The sequence below is a fragment of the Polistes dominula genome, unplaced genomic scaffold, assembly GCF_049000335.1.
Source record: "Polistes dominula isolate Pdom_NZ unplaced genomic scaffold, Pdom_raw_medaka contig_84, whole genome shotgun sequence".
In the NCBI taxonomy this organism is placed as follows: Eukaryota; Metazoa; Arthropoda; class Insecta; order Hymenoptera; family Vespidae; genus Polistes; species Polistes dominula.
This window is the reverse complement of record NW_028300944.1, coordinates 2,399,296-2,422,951: the sequence shown is the minus strand read 5'-3', so window position 1 is coordinate 2,422,951 and position 23,656 is coordinate 2,399,296. Positions and strand designations below refer to the sequence as shown.

At 32.1% G+C, this 23,656-nt stretch overlaps 1 protein-coding gene across 11 annotated transcripts in view; it reads left to right on the top strand.

Annotated features, from left to right (window-relative positions):
* The window catches only part of cac (calcium voltage-gated channel subunit cacophony), a 165,053-nt gene that overhangs the window by 20,818 nt on the left and 120,579 nt on the right, over positions 1-23,656 (top strand). For all 11 annotated transcript variants that reach the window (XM_089171707.1, XM_089171703.1, XM_089171702.1 and 8 more), the window contains exon 2: positions 18,121-18,360. In XM_089171707.1, coding sequence (XP_089027833.1) covers positions 18,122-18,360 — 239 coding nt within the window. In that variant the 5' untranslated portion in view covers position 18,121. The remainder of the gene's footprint in view (positions 1-18,120; positions 18,361-23,656) is intronic.

Here is a 23,656-nt window from a genome sequence, read left to right as displayed (position 1 = left end):
TTTTGTCTATTGACGAGAATACTCGTCATGACTCGATTCTGGCGCTACAAAACGGTTACGAGCTGTCAAACAAGGCCGTCACAGTTAACTGGTTAATGTTTGTCTTCTTTATATTTCGAATTAAAGAAATTTTCATTCGTTTATTCGTTCATTAACATCGAATAGTACATTTTTCTGATATAGAGAGAAAGTAATTCACTTTTCTACTTTCTTTGTGAAGGCCGAACGAATTCTCTGAGCTTCCTTTGACGTATGTTCATGAATATTAAATTTACCTCTGTCCACTACGAACCGGAAGATAGGTAGAGGGTTTGGGGTTTGACTGGTATGGGATATATTTTCCATACATTTGCTCCCAGTGAAAGCAATTGCGAGTAAATTTAATGTCCTAGGGAAAACATCTATCTACGTTGCGTCAATATTTCATATTTTTTTCCAATATTTTGCGAAAAATCCTCATAAAAAAAAAAAAGAAACGGACAGGAAATATTTACATATGGAACTGATTATTTATTATTTCTTATAACGTATAGGGATATTCTGGTATATTTTATGCATACTGGATATATTGAACAATATCGGCAAGGTATTTCCGATCTGGTGTCGGCACAATTCTGAAAGCGTGATGAACTAATCCTTTCTATAAGAAGTTTCTGCATTTCCAATGGCTTATTCAGATTTGAGAACTTCAGTGTTGGTTGGTAGACATAATACTATGTAGTGATATATATATAACTACTATGAGAGATTCCAGACGGGTTTATTTGAAATCACGTATATTTGTATTCACCTGAGTGTACATATTATCTAAATTTGTTACTAAATCGATTTGCTACGACTTTTGAAATTCGATTAGTTACTACTACCTTTCGCCTTGGTGAAATGAGAACGTGACGTTGACTTAAAAATACAGCGTGAAAATCGATACTTTGTATGCAGCAAGCTTATCTCGATTGTCCCTGGTGACTGATAGCAGTTAGACGCGAGGCCTAATAAAGGTTCAACTACAAAATCACGATATTGTCGTTGAGATATTTTAAGGAATAGAGAGGAATATCATTTTTCCTTTACTCTATTAATGAGCCGTTTATTTTGAAAGTAGCCTAACTCCATTTTCCAAAAAAATCGAGTTAGCTACGCAGTCAAACGTCGTCAGGGGCCCGGTAATATTTTTTAAAAATTAATTTTAAAAAAACTTTATTGTCATTCACGAAAAAATTGACTTGAAACAAAAAACACCAATTTAACAACAAAATTAATTTTATATATAATTTTAAATATATATTAAATTATAAATAAAATAACGGCCAAAGTTCTGGCTATCACACACATGTTGTGTGAGCGGCCATTAAAGTGTTAAAACGCAAGCCCTTCAATATGTCGATTCGAACATAAATGAAGTTAGGTCACTTTCAAAATAAACGGCTCAATTAACACGTTGAGTGCCATGTGAATTCTTACGGAAATTTTTGTCAGGCCACATGAGGTAAAACAAAATGGTTAACGTCAGACGCCGGTGCCTGACACGGTCTCAATGGGAATTTTAGTGTCAGTCACATATGACTGACGTGGCACTCAACGTTTTAATATACTCTTTTTATTTTTTATTTTTTTTTTTCAAATGTATTTTCATAAAAAAAAAAAAATAATGAGAAAAGAATCAACTGTTTTACTTCCCTTCTATCGTTTCTAGTTGATAATATTAGAGATAATTGACGATCTTGGCCAATTTCCTGTTCGAGAAAACCATCCTCGTGATGCAAATTTGATTAAGCTTGTATTCTAAGTTGAGCTTGCTCCGATACGATTGACGGATATCCGTTGCGATATAATTTAATTATTTCTTTCAAAAACAATACTTGTAATCTGAACTTATTATAAAATAGTAAGCTATTAATATAAATTGATAAATAAAATAATTAACCTTCTATGGGCTGATTTGTTTCTGCAATAACAAAAATATAACTAATATAACTTGAAATGAACAAATATCAATTACAAATATTAAATACAAATTAATAAATTTCAAAGATATTCAATTTATTCCCCTACTTTAAGTGAAAGTTGATAATCGGTATAAAGAATATTTTATTGGTTACAAAGTATGATAATTGATTACGAAGTACTTATATGTGTGTGCTATATTGGGGAAGAAAATTAAATTAAAAATTTATAGTGACATTTTGGTAATATTTTGGGTAATATTTAGGTACTGATAAAATGTCATAATAATTCATTGTATTCTCTGTCCATCTTCATCTCACATGGATGACAATTTAATAGCGAGGCATGAGTTTAGGAAATATCATTTCCGATTATAGTTCGCTAAATGTTTGTATAATGAACTAACAATTTGTACGTGACACTAAGCAAATATATGTATAAATGAATTATTTGTTTTTCTACGTCTTTCCACTTTATACATTTACACATGTATTTATATTTGATTTCGTAGTTTCTTATTCGTTAGGATAAATAAATTGTAATCTTCCATTTTGAAAGAAAGAATAGAAATAACGAGATGTATAGTAATAAAACGTGGTTGATATTGCCAATATACATATACGAGATATATTCAGTTGTAAATACCAATAGGAACGAAGAAAATAAATTTGAGAAAAGCTAGCAAAGAGTTTCATACTTTTTCCAAGTATGTGTATATAAATATATATATGTATATCTATATTTCTTTTTATACCTTAGAGAAGGTAACATCTAACATGGAAGAAAAATATCTCTTTTACGAAAATGTATTCCTTTCGTGATAGTGATTTTCTTTTAAACCAAATCTCAAAATGCAAGCTTTCAATCGGTTAACATTTTCATAAGGATCCCCACGAAGAAGATAATCCTATTACCATTCACGTGGATTTACTAACCCACAGATCGAATCCAAGCAAAAGCGAACACAAGAGAAAAAGAGAGAAAGAGAGTAATATTGAGAATAATGTATAGTGGTTTTCATCGTTCGATATTCCCTCTCCGTTATGGATATGACCAGGAAATGGCTTTTCCGGTCGACGAGGTCCTATGAACAATATTCTCCGTCAATCTCCTTTGGCAACGATTGCGGAAGGTGTTAGCCTTCTGATGACTCGGAACAATGAGTTGGAACGGTTCTCTCGTTCGGGAACACTCGAATATTCATGTCGTTGGAACGAGTGAAAGAGAACAACCCCATCTCGTTTATCAAATATTTTGGCTCAGATATATTTTAGGTGTCATACTATGATTTATTGCAAGGGCATGATATTTGAATTCGTTAGAAAACATTTTTGAAATGAAAACTTCTTTAAGATAGGGGTGATTTAAAAATAAATGCGACGAAAAAGAGACAGGTAGCGATAAACAAAACAAACAGACTCGATCAAACGAAAATTAAATGTCTAACATTGATTAATTTCAATCTTTAAATATTTATTTTTTATGTAAGATACTAAATATTATTACAAAAATATGCATAACTAATTACGGACGGAATCTTTTTACTGCCCTAAGTATAGACAACCGATAATAGAAAAAAAAATTCCGTCCCAACAAATGGCGTTCAAAAGAAACATTTTCAAGTTTGTCTGGAGGGTTGCATTCCTACAGGCGCGCAGTTTTATAATTATTAAATAAATAATTATAATAAACGTAAAAATTATATTGTTTAATAAATAATCCTATTCTTAATACTATTCACTCGTCTCATTTTTTGATGGTTTCTAATTTGTGTGATCTGCAAACATTTTTTTTTTCTTTTAATTTCATCAAAAATATTTTTCCCTTATTTTTTATCCTTCTCAATTACTCTTACCGAGTTAATGAGAGAGAGAGAGAGAGAAGGGTCTATTTAAAGGTAGAATATGATGAAAAAGGTAAAGCGATTTTCTCAATTTTCTATCCAGAAATTTCCGGAAGAAACACGTAGCTGAACTATAAATTATGCTGTCAGCAAGTAGGTGCTTCGGTTGTGAGACGAAAAATCGATTCATTCATCGGTCATTCGCTATCATGGATGTATTTCTATATGTATGTACTTTTTCTCACATTGTATTTTCATTGGAATAAGTATGGAAAATCTGACAAATCGTAGCTTATGTATATATTATTATACGTACCTTAAATACATACGAAAGAATTGAAATATATTTATGAGAAAATCTTGCAAACATTGTATTCTATAATTTTCATACTCTTTGACAATTGTATTATTTAATAAATGTCAAATATATACATGATATTATATATTAACATAGAGATTAAAAGGATTGTGAAAGACTATACACTGAAAATAAAACTATTATTAGGTATACAACTTTGCTTCCGCAGTTCTTTTCTTAAATTCAAAGTTTTATTGTAAAAAACTGATTATACATGTATGTTTCAAAGTATTGTCCATTGTTTGCCACTACCTTCTCTCACATTTCTACCAGCAATCGTATCCCGCGTTAAAAGAACTGGTCATCTTTTGAAACAATCCATTAATCGATCCAATTTTGGGCTTGTTTATAAAACCGGAAGTGCTGGTCTGCCAGGCCGTATGCCATCGATCGAAATAGGTAATAGTCAGAGTGAGCTACGTCTGGAGAATACGGCGGGTGGGATAAGACTTTCCATTTCAACGTTTCCAAGTATGTTTTGATAACTTTTGCAACATGAGGCCGAGCATTGTCATGTTGCAAAATAACTTTATCGTGTCTTTCGAGGTATTGCGGCAATTTTTCTTTTAATGCTCGGCTCAAAAGCATTAATTGCCTTCGATAAAGATCCCCTGTGATTGTTTCAGACGGTTTTAATAGCTCATAATATACTACACCGAGCTGGTTCCACCAAATACAGAGCATTACATTGGATCCGTGAATATTCGGTTTAGCCATCAGCTTACAAGTGTGGCCGGGATAATCCCATGATTTTGAGGTTATTGTAAAAAAACCCATTTTTAATCACCAGTTACAATGCAATGCAGAAATCGTTTCGGTTTTTTTCTTTTAAGCAGTTTTTCACAGAAACGCCATTCAACATCTCTCGACTTTAACTCGTATGGCACCCAATATGCTTGCTTCTGGATAATTCCCAGACGTTTTAGGCGTTTTGAAACTGCTTTTTGGCTCACTCCTAATGATCCTGCAAACTCCTCTTGACTGTGACACGAGTCTTCATCGAGCAAATGCTCTAATTCCTCATCTTCAAAAACTTTTGGTCTTTCACTACTATACTGGATTGTTTACTCGGAAATCACCGCTCTTGAAACGTTAAAAACACTCACGACATGTTCTTTCACTCATAGCAGCTTCACCATAAGCATCTGAGAACATTCGGTGAGCTTTAGCCGCAGATTTTTTAATATTAGAACAATAAATGAATACCTCCCGTAAATGACGAGGATTCGGCTTATAAACTGACATTTTCAATGGGGATGTAAACACATATCATTTACTGATGCTATCAGATTCTGTTCACAAGATGCTGAAAGTATTGCAAGCTGTCTATAATGTATGCATCCGACTTGTCGCTAATGCCATCTATTGGATAATTACGGGAGCAAAGTTGTATGCATATTATTATTTTAATTTAATTTAAATTTTATATTTATTTGTGGTATAACAAAATGTAAATGTAATTATATTAAGTTAGGAAATAGAAATTTATAGTTAGTTGAATTTATAATAATATTTAACAATTTTATTTGAATTATTTAGAAAGTTTTAATGATATTTTTACACATCGATGTACATAATACAACTACATACTTGGAAAATAATTTTTATTTCATTAAAATCAACTGTTTTATTAAATTTAACAATTTGACAAGAAAAAAGACTGATAGATTAATTATATTATGTGCTTTGTTGCATAGTACCGTTCGTTTATTGTCCAGCACGTAAAATAGAAACGTTACCGGAACGATCGTTTCATTGACGAAGTACTTCGTCCAATTATCGGAAGCTAGGAAAGTAAATGTGTGTCTTTTATTTTTTTCCCGATAGGTCACAGGTCATTCTGTCAGGTAAAATGAAACATCGTACTTGTTAAACGTATCTATCCTTGTTTGTTCGATGTATCGAATCAGTAAAGAAGATATTTTTTATATCTTTTCTCTTCTTCGTCTTCGATTGCGATAAATAAGAAAAATTTTCGAAGAAAGGAAAAAATGCTTCACAATTTTTTCTTAGGAACTCGGTGTTAAGGTATTTGAGACGATAATGATGGACTTTTTACGTGAAAAACAATATGAAAAAAAGAAAATTGATTAATTAAACGTAGATACTTAAAACGCAATTAATTTTGATTTTTTCCTCATCAAATCAATTTACTTGTTTTATATTTTCCATTCCATTATTGTTTAATATTTTCAAGACTTTAAAATTCATTTCTTGCTTATATTTTCAAATTTTCCTTTTCTATTTTCAACTACGTAGGTTTGCAACGAATAATATCTAGTCGTGATATGACGCAAAGGATCGTAAAAAGACGATAAAGTGAAACGAAAAAGTTATATTTTTCAACAGTGATAAATTGAAATTCGAGAAAGTAGTCAGTCTTTCTTTGTTCACGTGTGGGTGTGTGTGTATTTGAGTCCATGTATCTGTATATAAGTATATGTGTATGTATGTGAGTCGAATACGATCGAGGTGGAAGATATAGTACATAGAATAAAGTGTTATAGTAATTGGAACGAAACAATGTAACGTTCTCCCTAGCTTGCGAGCTTTGTTACGCGTCTTATTAATTGAGATTTATAATTCCCCTTAGTATACGAACTATAATTATAATATACTATCACAATATATATTTATTTTTTCTAAAACGATTGCATAGGTCGAGAACATTTTTATTAACGTCTATATCAGATATTATATTATTGACAAAATGAAAGATTAACGATATCGATTTTAATTAAGTATATTTAAACTCGTCTACGAAGATAGTTTTTCATGACTTTGATACAGTTTTACGTTGAACTAGAAAGAATTGAAGAGAAAAGTAATTAAAATTTACATCGTGAAGTGCCGTCGATCCTACGATTAATGTTTCACTATGAATCATTTAAATTGTACAAAAATTATATTTAGAAAGAGAAAGAGAGAGAGAGAGAGAGAGAGAGAAAATAAGAACAGAGATAAACGAGTTGAAGTAATATTTTGTCTTCGTTAGGAATGATTTTTCATAGGAAAGTAAAGGCAACACGATGAAAGAAAATAGTAGGTATTTCAAGCATAATGGCTTCTCATAAAATAGTATACAAGAATAAGCAAAGGGCTCCCACCTTACATCCACCTTTTCAATTTTCTATCTTTAAACATAATAATAAAAGGGATTACTTCAAAGCTTTTTATCGACCATTACAATTTGACTTTGATCGCGGAAATGTCGATTTTTTTTTAGCAATTTAATCGTTTCCATTATTTTCTATGAGAATTTATTTCTCCCTTTCATCTATCTATCTCTGAGAGTCTATTTTTCTCTCTTACTCCGTACAGGAGAAGGATTTTTAAAAGGTTTTTTTTTTTTTTTTTAAGAAAAGCTCGCATGCAAATCCGTTAGATCAAAGGACTTCTGGATGCAATTACAATGGCAGTTGAGGAGAACACGAACCTATTGCAAGGATGTCACTGGTACGTTAGAATCGTTGTGGTATACGACACGCTTTGTCCTAGAGGCCACGTAGGTTTATTCGCGGAGAGTGTCGGCTGCAGCAGGCGGACAGCAAAATAAACGAACGAGTATTCTACGATCACCTATGTACTCGTAAAATCGATCAACGAACGATTAGATTAGAAATAATCTTCGATTTTTATCCATCTTACTTTCCTTTCTCAAATTTAGTCGGAATAATTTCTCTTATTTTTTTTTTCTTTTTTCTTTTTTTTTTTTTCTATCATTTTCTGACGATAAGAGAGTTTATTATCGTTTGTTCTCCTTTCCATACTCTTTCTATTTTTTTTCTATTAGTGGTAAGCACATACTCACTCGTCTATTCTTCTTCTGTATTTAATCTTTTTATTACAGTATAATGGTGTATGCGAATTTTGTTTATTTTGTGCTGTAGTTCGCTACGTCTGGGATTAAACCAGTTTACTGTAGCGCCCTCGTTTGAGAGCGCACACCGTTTTGTTTCGCTAGAATCGAGCTATGACGAGTATACTCGTCAATCACAGAATAAGTTGCGCTGGTAAGATATTAAATCAAAAAGATGAGTTTATTTTATAACATTGACAATTTTATTACTAATATTTATTTATTTGGTTAATATAAACATATATATTGTATACATATTAGGCTAAAAACGCAATAAAAATTAAGTACATGTAGCCCTCGTACAACACGGCATCTTATAACACAGTTTCGCTATAACACGATTCATAAATTGCGAAATCCCTCTGGCTCTGGGTCTGATACACAGCATTTTCTAGGAACCTATCTACCGTGTTAAGGGGGGTTACCAGTATTATACATATAAAAGCAAGAATTTAAATTCCTGCTATGAAGTGGTAATCTGCGAAAAAGGGTACTATACACAATGGGATTTTACAAATGAAACACCAGTAACGCGATTCTTTCCTGATCTTATGTTTATAGCTGTGCGAATACCTTCGTGTAGGGTTGTTTGTTTTAGAAGTTCCTAGTATATAATCCGGACATGATTTCTGTCTAATTGGTTTACATTAGGTCTAAATGGGCGAGTTCGTGTCGATTTTTCTCTTAGAATTGGATACGTCGCAAAAGTGTCTTCAATAAATTCTAGCAAAAAGTTGATTCGCGATAATGTTCCATTATTTTTTTTATATAATATAAATGCATTCAGACAAATAATGTCTAAGAAATGGAAAAATTCTTAATAGGTAGTTCTTAGTAGGTGCTGTAGGGTTGATCACAGTCCCCTTACCAGAAAGCTTCCTTGCCTTTCCCAATCCAATAAAATAATTGTTCTTTAGGCAGCACGGTATTGGGGCATTACTCTAATGTCAGCACATGGTTCTCACATTAAACAACTGGCATTTATACACCACTTGATACCTAGGTAACTTCGGGCCAGCAGCTATCAATAGGCTCAGCGTCTGGTCGGCATCACGCATTTTTCCCATGACTGACGATCATACCTGAAGGAACCCTATTATAAATCAACTTTCTGACTCTTGCCTTGGCCCTTTTTAGGCTAACATTTAAAAAACGTTATCATCACACATAAATAAATTCTTTATGCGAACTGGTAAGCTGTTTCAGCCGTTGTACACTAGGACGCATGAATTCATCTCAAATCATTAATATTTTTTATTTGTTTGTTTTATTCCAGCATGGCTTTAAAATATTCTAAACATCTTGAAATTTGAGATTATGATTTTTTTTTCTCAAAAATTACAATTTAAATAGCCAATAGTCACTACTTTATACACATGACAAGTATACTCGTCAATTACAGTTAACTGGTTAATAATATCATTATTAGAATTATTTTGGTGAAATAATAAGAATTATAAGACTGTATTACCGAGTGATACTTATTTTTCGTTATCGAATATTTTGATACATTTTTGTTGCAGTAATTTACATATTATTCGGTATGCATTTAATTTGAAATAATTTTTGAATTGTTAAACAAATGTTTTTCTAACAATTCTAATAATAAGATATATATTTTCTCGTTTATCAAATATCATATTTTAGTAGTGCGATGAGAAGTTTACTATTTTATTATTATTGCTGTGGTGTTGTGTAGAACGAAAAGTGATAGAGAAGAGAGATAGATCTTTAGTGTAATAGTTAGTCTTGTATCTCTTACGGTCATCTTCGTGTCCCTTTGTCAAAACTTGTTACTTAACCAACGAGAACGTAAAGTTTCAAACCACTAGAAATGTTTATATTAAATTGAACTTTGCCATTAAAACTTACGCTTCCGGTTGATTAATAGACATCAATGTAAAACACGTATATTATATTTTCTCGAATATTGTGATAAATAAATTGCTTAGATTAATTAATTGCTTACATAATTTCCTTAAAAAAAAAAAAAAAACAACTAAAATGATCTCGTTCGAAAAAGAGTTGACTTTGTAAAATTAAGAGTTGTTTTAACCTTCTGTACTTTGTAATATATTTCGTGTTAACTTCCAAAGGATTTCTTGTATATTTACACTCACATTTGAACTTTCTCTCTCTGTCTCTGTCTCATTCTTTTCATTGCTTTAATAAAGAGGACGGGCAGTAGAACTAATTTCATCCTTCGACTCGTTATTAGATTTCCTATGGGAAGTTTACACGAACCCAACGAAGGTGTTCCGAGTTTAAGAAAAACATAGAATGAGTAAAGCAACAGGATGGTAATATGGGTAAAAAAAAAAATATGAGTATGTCGGGGGATTGGCTTTACCTGACTTACTTGGAGTGTTTACCAAGAGTGAAAAAAAAAATTGCAGAGAAGGTTTAAACCCACCGGAATGTAGAGAGAAGAAAATAAATTTATGTGTGTATGTAAGAGAGAGAGAGAGAGAGAGAGAGAGAGAGAGCGAATGAGTTAGCAAGGGTTGCTGAGTAACAGGGAGAAGGGCGGGGTAAGAGGTCCCCGGGGTGCCTAGCAACAGGTTGCTATCCTAAAATTTCGACCGGCAGAGAGATGAAAAGGGGCAATGGGATAGAGAGAGATAGAGAGAAGGATGGAAGATGAGAAAGCACAGAGTCGAGTACATAAACCGTCTATGTACCTCCTAAACGCTTACATAAACGGTACCGATGTACCCTTGTCATTCGAATTCTCATTATCTTCTCCAAAAGCATTTTCGAATTAAAGTGGCCAAAGAGAAAATGAGAGAGAGAGAGAGAGAGAGTGCAACGAACGCATCAAAAAACTTTGACCGATCTTAATGAATTAGAAAAGGATTAAATGAAAATAAGATTTTCTTTTAAAGTACTTTAATTTTACAAAATGAACTAACGCGTTCCTTATTAAAATTGTGTTCCTAACATCAAACGGTAAAGCTAGTTTCTTTTCGATCGATCAACAACACTTGCAAAGTTTAATTAAATTTTCATCTTTATTCTTTTCTTTTCTACTTTCTAACATCGAATATAAAAAACTTTCTTTATTCGAATTTAAAAAAACCCAGGATAAATTTGAAATTGTACTCTCAAGAAAATGAGAATAAAATTTCTTTTCTGTATTTAAAATAATGTGTATATAAAATGAATGTAAGTATAAAATATAAAATTTGGAATTGAATAATTTTCATTTCATTAGAAAAACCAACGAAATGATTTTAATTATAAATACCTATTAATAAATGACTGGAGAGGTTCCGATATATGCATACCGATAACATATCGCTAAATTATTTTAACAACGAAGGGAATATCTTAATGGTCCATCAGCAAGTGTTTTATAAAATTAAATTTCCTACAACGGATTTACCGTTGGGATAACATCTCGTATGTTCGTTGCTTCCTGATTCTCTCTCTATAAATATACATACACGTATATACACATATATGTATCCCTTGCATATATACATATATACATAGATACAGAGATAATCTACTTAACGTCATCTAATTTCACATTATATCCAGCTGCGTGAGCGGCGCTCAATTACTCGAGTAATGGATTGTAATTCGTTTTGATCGTAGCCTAGGATGAACGACGAACCGATCATAATTCGCCTTCGTGTAGAAAAGTAACGCGAATGAGGGACCGGGTAGGAAGAGGGGAGGTTAACCATGCGCAGAAATTATAAACGGCAAATGAATTTTCGTTATCACCTACACCGCCATTTGATTTATGGGAAATCAATTGATCCAGGGAAAATTATCTCGTATTACCCATCATTACCATTACCTCCTCGTAACCTTCTAATTTGCCCTTGTTTCTCATCAAGCACTCTTCTTAACGATCAATCTCCTTTCCTTTCTCTGTATAAACATTTACTATACTATTTTGTATGCCAGAAACGAGGGACAAACCGGAAATGTGTCGGTATTTGTAAAATTGAACGAAGTAACAATAAGAGAAAAAGAGAAAGAAATAGTAGTACAATCTTTCTTCGATTGTAAACGATTGGATAGGATTTTCATTAGTGTTTCGAATACGTTTAAATTTAAAGTAGAGATTGTAATTGAATGTAAGATGAATATTAAGTGATACAGACAAATGTGTTTTAAAGTATACAGTGAGTTACAAGATTATTCGTAATCGTCCACAACTATTGTTTATTTGATTTAATCATTTTATATAAATGGTAATAAAGTTTATTTTACAAGAGTATTTAGCTTTATTATCCCTTAATGGATCGAATTTTTGTAACTAAAAATCATCTATTATTTTCATATATATGCAGATGAAAAAAAAATGTTTTTGTTTAAACAATTTTATAACAATAAATTCAATATGTTTCTTTCAGGTAATGGCGCCGTATCAGCGCCGCTCGAGTTGCCACTCAAATCTATCGGGCGCTAATTCGGCGCCGCTCGAGTATAGGGTTAAGCGTGAAACTCTGCGAAGCAGTTTTCACTTGACGTTTAACATACATTTATGTGAGACTTTGAACATTTTATTTTCGGAATTCCTTTAAACCTCGGTTTTTTGCAGCGTTCCTTTTCTGTTTGAAAAAATTGGCCCAATATTCTACTTCATCATTTCGCACGTTTTTTGATTAAAGTACTGTACTTGGTCTTGTTTTTATATTTTTTTACAATTATTTATCTGCACTAGTGAAAACAGGACGTTCCTCTTTTCTACTTCTGACATAAACAGGATGCAATTTTAAATTTAAATGTCATTAAGTTATATTGATTCCTGAAGTTTACAGAATGCAATGAACAGTCTCGCTTTTATAATAATTAAGCATTGACCATTTGTGTAAATTATTTATTTTTTTCTTAAAAATTTATCCTTTTAGAATCTTCGAATCTTTCCTTTAAATAAAATTAATGAAAATGGTCAGGAATTGTTTACTGCAACAAATTCTTCAATTTTCTTTCAACATTCGACGAAACATAAAAGTACGATCATAAATATACTGAAGATTTCTTTATTGGCCAATGTTACTTCAAAGTAACAAAACTTAATCAGAAAATAATCTCATTATAAAATATTCATAAGCAATAAAATGTATATTTATTCAAGGAATATAAATGAGCCGCTTATTTAGAAAGTGGCTTAACTACATTTATGTTCGAATCAAGATATTGAAGGGTTTGCGTTTTAACACTTTAATGGCCGCTCACACAACATGTGTATGATAGCCGGAACATTGGCCATTATTTTATTTATAATTTTATTTATATTTAAAATTATATATAAAATTAATTTTGTTGTTAAATTGTTGTTTTTTGTTTTATGTCAATTTTTTCGTGAATGACAATAAAGTTTATTTTAAATTAATTCTTGAAAAATATTGACGGGCCTTTGACAACGTTTGACTGTATACACATGCGGCCATTAGAGTGTTAATGCAATGAAAAATATATGTACAAGATACTAATGAGTTATACGGCTTAAGTGTATCTAAAAGTGTTAAATTTATATTTCTTATTAAAATAGTGGCAATTAATATGCGTTTTCTAATCATGAAAGGAGTTAGGCAACTTTCAAAATTAACAACCTGATTTGTTATAAGGTTTCAAAGGAACCCAACTGTCTTCAACATAATTTCAGATGACTCAAATTGAAAGAAACAATACTCAATTTATTTTACATATCTTTAAAACATTTCAGAAACATAATTTATGCGATTCAAAACATTTTTTAACTACATAACGTACAAAATTACAAACATAACCTACAAAAGATTCTACTATTCATCTACATTTGGTGTATGTGAAAGGAATTTGAAGAAATCATGATGTTCCAGTGGTATATATCGTAATTGGTCAATTATGTCCTTGAATTTTGCTGTTGTAATTTGTCTGATATTTTTATATAGTGGTGTCAATACAATATTTTCGAACTTTCTTGGTCTACCCCGACGTGGTAAAAAATTCAGGACTTCAAAATTTTCATTCTCATTCATCGATGTCTTAAAGGAAATTTGATACGGTTCATTTCTGACAAAACGCATCCAACATATTTTTAACCAGTTTATTAATTCTTTATCAAAATTCTTTTCCTTTTTAATAATTACGTCATTTAATAATTTTGTTCATATAAAATCTTCTTGTCTCATTTTATTTACAATAAAGTATTATCATATTTACTCGGAATATAAGCAACCTCAAATGCTTTATTGATACATAACATGAAGTTGTACAATAACCAGGTTCAACCGGAAAATAATAATTGACAAATGGATTTAGGCCACTTTTAAAATAAACTTTTAATCATTCCGTTGATCGGCAAATTTTCTTGTTACAAAATCTTCATGATTTTAAATATATTTGTAACAAATTGCCTCAGAATGAGAAGTTATTCCACTTTCAAAATAAGCGGCTCAAATATTTAATATTTTACACGTTCTATGCCATGTGTACTACCAGTGGTACACGTTCAACTTGTTCTTCAAGCCACGTGTACCACCGGTGGTACACTTACCATTAGACATATTTACTTAATGCGCTGAAAATATATGTTTATAACAAATTTTATTCTGTAAAAGAATATTTCTATTAAAATATTGATGCATTATACAAAATGCAGTATAGAACAAAGCACATAAGTTTGTTTAATTGTTAAATTTATAATAATTAATAATGACATGTAATAGTTAATTTTGTTCAAGCAAAATTAAATGGTCTGAATGATAAGTCAGGTATAAAGGGCTTGGCACGAAACGTGTTAAATTTAAAAATGTATTAATCCTAAAATATGTGTTACAGTGTATAAAAATTTGAATACATGGCATTACAAGAAAATATCAATTATTTTAAATTGATAGTACAACTCACTATACGAATGTTACTATGTGTATGTAAATTAAATTATCGCAGATAAGACTTCCTTAATTATCATAGTGTTATTATCACGGTATTAGACGAAAACTTAGAATCCTGTATTATCTCTCAGAGATATGCACAAACGCGTGTTAATTGTTCTAGATTTAGATAGCAGATGTGTATATCCATTATGGAAAATGAATTGTTATGTTTTGTCACAAAATCATTTGTGTATTTAGATATTTACTTTTTATTTGAAAAAAAAAAACGAACAAAATAGTTGGACACTTTTATATTAAAAACATATAAATAAGTTTGAAAGTAAAATTAAGTTCGGTTTTACGAGTAATGGAGACTTTGAACGTGACGTTTAAACGTAAAAAAAAAAAAGAAGAAGAAAAAAAAATAATAAAGAAATTGCCGATATTTCGTGAAGGTATCGATAGTACGATACCGTAATTTCGATTTTAATCAATTTTCGTCGGAGAAATATCGACGTTTAATAGAATTACTGTTTCTTTTACGTCCTATCGATTTTCCATATCTTCTTCTTCTTCTTCTTTCAATCTCTACGATATATTTTTTAATAATATTAAAAAAAAAGAAAAAAAAAGAAAATAAATAGGAATAAAAAAAAGGAAGGAAGAAAATTTGTGCATGATTTTTCATTTCTTCAGATAAATTGATAGGTCTTTCGTATCAATTTTATCTACGGTATCAGTTTAACGTTTCATATTTCATTTTTAATTCTTTTTTAACGAGAAACCGAACAAAAGATTCCAGATAGTTTGTTCTAAGTACACAGTGAAACTTAATAAGGACAAATAACAAAGTCTCACTTGTATGATGCGTAGATGTATGTTTTTAAGGGAATAAATGGCGAAAGCTTTAACGGTGGTGTCTTGACATACTATCGGCGGAAACGTCGCGAGCTTGACACATGCGTGTAGCGGACGAAAATGAGCGAAATATGAAAGCAGTGCACTTTTTAGAAAACATGTTATATCTTCACATCAAATAATAGGATTTCAATGAAATTTGAAAAATATGTATCAAATAGTATTTCGAAGATGAATAAAATTTAAACTCAATGCTATCAAAATCAATCAAAACTTATGCTACTTTGTAAGCACGAAACTTGCAGTGCCAAAATAGCACATTTCATCAAATTATTAGTTTTTCTTAAAAATTAATAAATTTAGGACTAAACACTAGTCAGACTTTATAAAAAAAACAACCAAAAACATCATTCCTGCTAAAAAATTAGTGACAATGAAAAAAAAAACAAGCATTAGTAAGTGTTTTACTGAAACTTAGCTTACGTTCTGCATAAAACGTATTAATACGCGACCCGCCGACCAGCGTCAGTCTGTAGAACGGGTAGAACTACCCGATCCGCTGATAGTGTGTTAAGAGGGGAGGGAGGAGAAGAAGAAAAATACGAGAAGATAACAAGCATTTACATGTTGAAAAAAGGTTGCTAAACGTAGACTTACAGTTACCGTTTCCATTTACATATTACACGCACACCCACACACTCATAGTTTAGTAATTGCAATGGTACCAATGAGATCTAAATTCAAAGATACTTACTTTTAGTCTTTACCAGACGTTTTTTTTTCTCATCGATCGAATGAAAAGTCACGATGGAATTCAGTTCATTGCTCCTAGCGATTACTCGCGTATTCATTAATGGGTTGCCTTTTACATAATAAGTCTTCCCCGTGTCTGTCTATAGAACGAGTCTTATCACTTGCTCGATGTCTCGTCTGACTACTTAAGTAGTCAGTATATATACATTACTTATTTACATAGGAATACATTAATTGTTATATAGTTTCAATTGAAGTTCGTATATTTTTTATTTCCATTTTTATTAAAAGCAGATCATCATTTTTATACGAACATACATATATCTGTATGTATATGTAAAAATGTTAATAAATGTACACAGACATGCACACACACACACGCGTATTTTTGAAAGTAAATTTCTTGTTTTTTTCCTTCGTGCCAATCGTGAGATTAAATATTTACTAAATAAACGAAAGTGTCGGTCTGGACGTGTTCAGGAAATGAAGCCAGGATTTCATTGATAGAAAAAAAAAAAGAAATAAAAAAATATGAATGGTAAATGTATATTTATATATCAGAAAAAAGAGTGGAAAATAAACCGGAGGTAAAAGTAATTAATAAAATATTACAAAGACAAGCGCACACGAATAGATGTATTTTTTTCTCAACGTTAAATAAGTGCACGGTGTCGATAAAATATCGTTTATGCAACGTCGGGCATTCTTTTAAAAAATGAAAGAACCGCGAGAAAGATAAATGATTGAAGTGTATGTGTAATTTTGTGTATCGGATAAACTATAAATAGAAAAAAAAATAGAAAGAAAGAAAATTGAAAAAGATAGATATCATTTTAGCATTTGGAAAATGGAAATATTGTTTTATTATCTTTGTATTTTTTATTTGGGATTAGATAAACTTAATCGTATGTTACCAACGATGTTAGAAAATGGTGTAATAATAGACAAGTAGGAACGGTAAATCGCGTGACTACTTTTCGTTTCCGATGTCTTAGAGATTAGAAACTTAAGCAAGCGAACTAACCTAATAAAGGCAAGACCATTTTACTGAATTTTCTCTCCGACTTTCTTTCTTTCTTTCTTAACACTTAAACCGTCGGAGTTGCTTTAAAGTGTAATATATGGGAAACGTGGATAACGCTCTTAAATGTGTTTAGTAAGTTAAACTATTCATTAAGATGATGTGAAATTCTTGAATATTAATTTAAAATGCATATTTTTATTGAAGTCGTAAACGTTGCGACGCTTCAAGTAAGATTTCCAAACTAAATTAACGGCGATTTAAAAATGTTAAATCTTAAATGACGAATTATTAGAGTGAACCAAAAGCTCGTACGTTTATTGTGTTTAAAGTTTACTTTAAAACTGCATTAATGAATTGTTTTTTTTTTTTTTTTAATTTACTTTGGTAATATTCATTTAAACAGTTAATTGTGATTTACGTGTATACTCGTCATGGAAAAGTATATTGACGAATATATTCGTCATGGAGAAGTGTATTGACGAGTATACTAGTCATGGCTTGATTCTAGCAACACCAAACGGTGCGCATTCTCAAATGAGGGCGCAACAGTTAACTTGTTAAAAACGCACGAACTTTTGATTCAATTTTATTTGTAATTAATTCGAATTTGATTCAATTGTGATGGGAGGATATACAAATAATGAAATATTTTGGTTGCAGGATGTTGGGAAGCGTCGGAGGCCGGCACGTGTCTACGCGTCGGCGTGGCAGTAGCCCGCAGGTGCGTGGGGGTGCGGGCCTCACTTTGTATGGAGCGGGAGGGCCTAATAATTCAAATGATGGTGGAGGAATGCCACTGGATGCTCCGGTTTACTCTGCTAGAAGAAGGAGAGCTGTTAACACCAGTGATTACAAGAGTTGTGCTCTCGTACAAACGCGTCTCAAATTTGGCGATGTTACGTAAGTTATGACTAAGTCTTTCACTTTTGTTACCTGTTTGTTAAATAATTATATTATTTTCAAGTCGTCGTCGAAACTTCGATCAGGTGTAAGTTAATTCAAAGAAAGATGATAGAAATTTCTTTATCGTAAAGTCAAAGTATTTGTAGAAAATTTCCTTTGTAAATATAATATTTTTATTAACAGGTTGAATGCCACGCCAATTTTACCGGGATTGTCCGTGGCGCCAAGATGTGGAACATATTTCTATTAATGTGGGCGCGCCGGTCACCGGTGACCCCCGTGACATTCAACCTGTTAAAATTGTATTAGGAAGAAATTTTAGAAGAAATCTTTTTATCTAGTCATGGTGTCGATAAGGTTGTGAATCAGAAACGTCGATAAGTTTGTTGATGGTAACAGTATGGTATAAGGCTATTATCTTAGTTGATATGTCGGTAAAAAAGATATCTTTGTTATCTTAGGTTGGATATTATCTTTTTCATATATCGATACTTTACTCGAAAGTGATAATACTGATGATTTCTGAATGGTAAAAAATGATAATATAAAAGGAATAGAGATACTCAGTTGGTAACATGTATTATTGCAACGGAATTAAAGTATAATATGTAGCGAGGTGACTGCATTTCCCGTACGGACACTCTCCGAGGCTCTCTTTATACTATCGATTAGTCTTTGATTGTTTGGCCATTAGCTTCTATTTTTAGCGCGCGCTGTCGTTGTCCGTTCCGACAAACCCAATTAGAATTTTGTACTCCAATCCTTCCTTGTATGGTCCTATCATAGTATCATACTTTTTTCCTATATCAGGCGCGAAAACGTATTGGAATCGGTACTTTTTGATTTTCCGTTTTCCAGCCTCCGGCTTGAATATGTCGTCGCGAGGGTTTTTCATTTATCGTTTTCACGAAAGAAAGAAAGAAAGAAAGAAAGAAAGAAAGAGAGTTCTTCCTTTTACTTTCTCACGACAAGCTGGACAGTTCGTTAAATTTCTTCTTTTCTGTAACAATTCAACAACCCGAATCTGGTTCGCGTTCTCTTTGCCAACGATTTTCAAATTTCCTTCTTCTCTCCCTCTCTTATTCTGTTCTGATACGTTTGCTATCAAATTAATCTTTTAACGCGTTTTTATTAAGTGACAAGGACAGACACGATATCCCCCGGAATTCTTCGTTGCAGCACCTAAAGTTAGAATCGATAAAGGGAATCAACATTACATACATGAAACTAGGTTCATAGAGTTACTCGCGAAGCAACTATTCTAGCTAAGGTTTTCGACCTTTCTCAACAACGACAACGAGGACGACTATTAGTATACCATTATGTTACCACGATCGTTTCTATTTCTTCTTCTGGTCTGTTAATTTTCGCAAGGTCTTCGTCGTGTATTCGAGCAACGGACAATATCTCGATCGGTACGTTGGCTTGGCCAACAAATGAATCGATGTCCGACCGTGCGCATCCTTTTACTACTGCGATGCCGACGTGTCATCCTATTCCCTATATATATAGGGATTTATATATATATAGGATTATATAGAACGACACGTATACACATTCACAATCTCACACGATCGCATCGTTACTAATTGTAAGTGCCCGCAAATATTTCCCGAGATACCATTCCTATATTCGTCAGATCGAATATTCCGAAAATCACCTATCCGGAATACCATCGGGTAGGAAATAGGGCAGAAAATCGACGTACCTTTGGAAACGATCGAGAAGCAGACCTCTCTTTTTCATTGAGACCGATTTTCTAGATCGTTCGAAAATCCTTTCACAAGGCGATAACGGATATTCGAGTATGAATAATAATACTATGCGTTTAGACAATACCAACCATCAAGAGAGAAATAGAAATAGAAATAGAAAGAGCGATCATCTAAGCTGACAGATGTATTCAGACTTAGCCATTAAATTAACCGGCATTGGCATATCATGCACACTGCCATACTTCATATACCCCTTAATGGAATCATATCGATGCATTTTTAATAGCATATTTTAACAGACAGCAAATACCTTGTCGGTGTACACGCGTCGAAGGTTTTGGGTGGATTAAAAGTGACCCTAACCAATGAAAAAAAAAAGAGAGATAACGAAAGAGAGAGACAATTTTCTTTAGAGTCAATTTTGAAACGGAATACAAATTCTCCCTCTCTCTCTCTCTCTTTCGGATTCTCTTGGTCTCTCTGTGGTGAATCGAGCCAGAGAGTCAGCGTCGTGGAGTCGAGTCGACTCGGTTGTGTGTTTCAGGCTGGCTGCCGGCTGCCGCCGTGAATCAATACCCGCATTGCGCGTGCCACCTCTCCTTCTCCCTCTCTCTCTTTGCACCCTCCTCCACGTGCTCTCCTTCACCCTCTCGCTCTCTTTACCTGCCTCGCTTTCGTGCACCCATCGTACGTCTTTCTCGCTCGACCACCCACCCCCTTTTCGCTCACCACCCTCCTCTCCTTCTCCACCGTTCCTTTTCCCTTCGCCATTCTTTCTACTTTTTCTACACTATCTATTTTTTTTTCTTTCATTCTTTATTTCTATTTTTTTTTTACTCTTCTTTTATTTATTTATTTATTTATTTGTTCAACTCTTCGTTCGTATTTCATTGGCAAGAGGAAGGTGATGAACATTATGCGTACGGATAACTGTGCTAGCGCTAGTTGTTAGTAGTACTATGCGTTTTTGGTCAGACCATTAAGAGACACTGCGGACAAAAAACATTCTTCTCTTCTTTCTTTTTCATTTTTCTTTTTTTTCTTTTCAGGTTTTTATTTTTGTTAAGGATTGATTGATCGTCTAGTTGATTGTATTATAAATACAACAAAAAACAACAAGGAAGAAATAAAGAAATTATCGAGAGAGGTCTGTTAAATGTGTATATGTGAGTGTGTGTAATTTAGGAGAGTTGGATCTATAGGGGAGTCTCAAATTAATGTTGAATAAACATCGTGTGACAGGGGTGAGACCGCAGAAAGGCCACGTACGTGGAAACCGACCCACGCCTTTCTCTTTCTCTTTCTCTCTCACTTTCCGTTTTTCGTAAATCATCGAACGAACCTCTTCCTTGAATTTAACAAATTCATTATTATTTCTTCCGATATTTCTAAAGCTTTTTTTTTGTTGTTGTACCAAACCATCGGAATGGAATGAGACCTTCGATATTTGGAAAATTATTTGACATTATTGGCATCGATCTATCGATCGTTTTTTTTTTGTTCTCGTAAATTTATATATTATGTTTATTTACTTTGTGCATTTATGTAGGTATATTATAATTCTAGGATGGTAAGGATGAAGTTATTACGAGAGGTTGACCTTTGCGTAAAAGTCTTCCGAAAAGATCATGCTCTGAAATAGCTTACGGTGCAGGACACGTGGAGAGAAAGATTTTCTTCCTTTTCGAGTTATTTTTTTTCTATCCTTGCTTATTGCAATTTATTATCATATATAAGAGAATATATAGATATTAAATTTATTTATTTTTCTATATTACTATATATATATATATATATATATATATATATATTATAAATTATTATTTATCTAATATATATATATAATATATTTTATATATTATATATATTATATACTATATAATGTAATATATTTTATATATAATAATATAATAAAATAATATATATATATATATATATATATATATATATATATATATATATATATATATATATATATAATATATTATATAAAAAATAATATAGTAATATATACATATATTATATATTATTTTTCTTTTGATTATGCATTACTATAACTAGATATGTTATTTTGCACTTTAGAAGATTACTCAGGCAAGTAACATCTACTTTCTCGAATTTATGTTGAAAGGAGAGAAGGTTGAATATCGTCGTTTCTTCTCACAAAAGAGAAAAGAAAGATAAGGGTAAAGATAAAGCGTGTTTTGCTTAGATAGACATCAAATTTTCAATATAATCTCCGGACTTCTCTCTTTGGATTATGACTTCGATGAAACTTGAGACGCATCATCTTCTTGGTTGCCACGAGGTCGTTAAACTTTCAACAACTTTCTCTCTCTCCTAGTTTTCTTTTTTATTTTCGTATTTCATTTTACAACACAATGTTGACCGGTTACGAGTATACACTCGTGTTTTGTACACTAATACATGCGAATGATGTAATTTATTATGGATAATTATTAAATCACTTAAGTCAATTATTATAATTATTAATTATTTCGTTGCATAACGTTCTTCATTTGATTTTTGAATTTTTAAAATTTGTAACCAGTTAATTCGTTTGAGAGCGCGCACCGTTTTGTGTCGTCAGAATCGAGCCACGACGAATATACTCGTCAATCACAGAGTGAGTTACGCTTGAAACATCTTGAAATTGAAGAATATGTTTTTTTTTCCTCAAAAATTACAATTTACATGGCCAATGATAGCTACTTACTATACATGACGGGTATACTCGTCAATCACAATTAACTTTTAAATGTTATTCACAGTGTTAAATAATAACCAATTGTAAAGAAATGCGTTTAACGTTCAATAAAAAGTAGGAATGTTCGTTTAGGAGCACATTGCTGTAATAATTTCTCCATGACAAGTATACACGTCAATGTTTGTTTGGAAGCACATTGCTGCAATATCAAATTACTTTTAATTTTATTACAAATATACAAAATATTCTCATCTCTTTTTCTTATTTTTTTTTCATTTTATTTGTCGTCGTGAATACTAGGAACGTAAATTTCCAGATATCTAAATGCAACTCGACGAGATATCATCGAGACTATCTCGTAAGGAGCCTTTCGTGATTAGAGGAAGAACTCTCGGACGATGAAGAGCAGGAGGAGGAGGAGGAGGAGGAGGAGAAGGAGGACTTTGAATGGGGGGAGGGAAATGTAAGAGGCATCGCGAGTGCCTCGTCAGACGGGATTTGGAATTAGTGTCTCGGAAAGTATGTCTGTAAAATCGTGTCTGGTTGCCATCCGAAAAGAGATTTGTTTCTGAACGACGGATTAATTTTCGTAGAAATGATTACAAAACAGCTGGGTAGTTTTCACACACACACACACACACATACACACACATATTTCTCTTCTAACGAACATATACTCATTAATATAATTACATTTCATTAGCAATTTAGATGATTTTAAACGAAACTTTAAATCAATTTCCATTATATTAAAATTTTGTAATGCTGTGTGTAAAAATAGAAAAAAATAATTTTAATTCGATCAAGTGTGATAGAACAAATTAAAGAGAAAGAGAGAGAGAGAGAGAGAGAGAGAGAAGGAGAGAAAGAA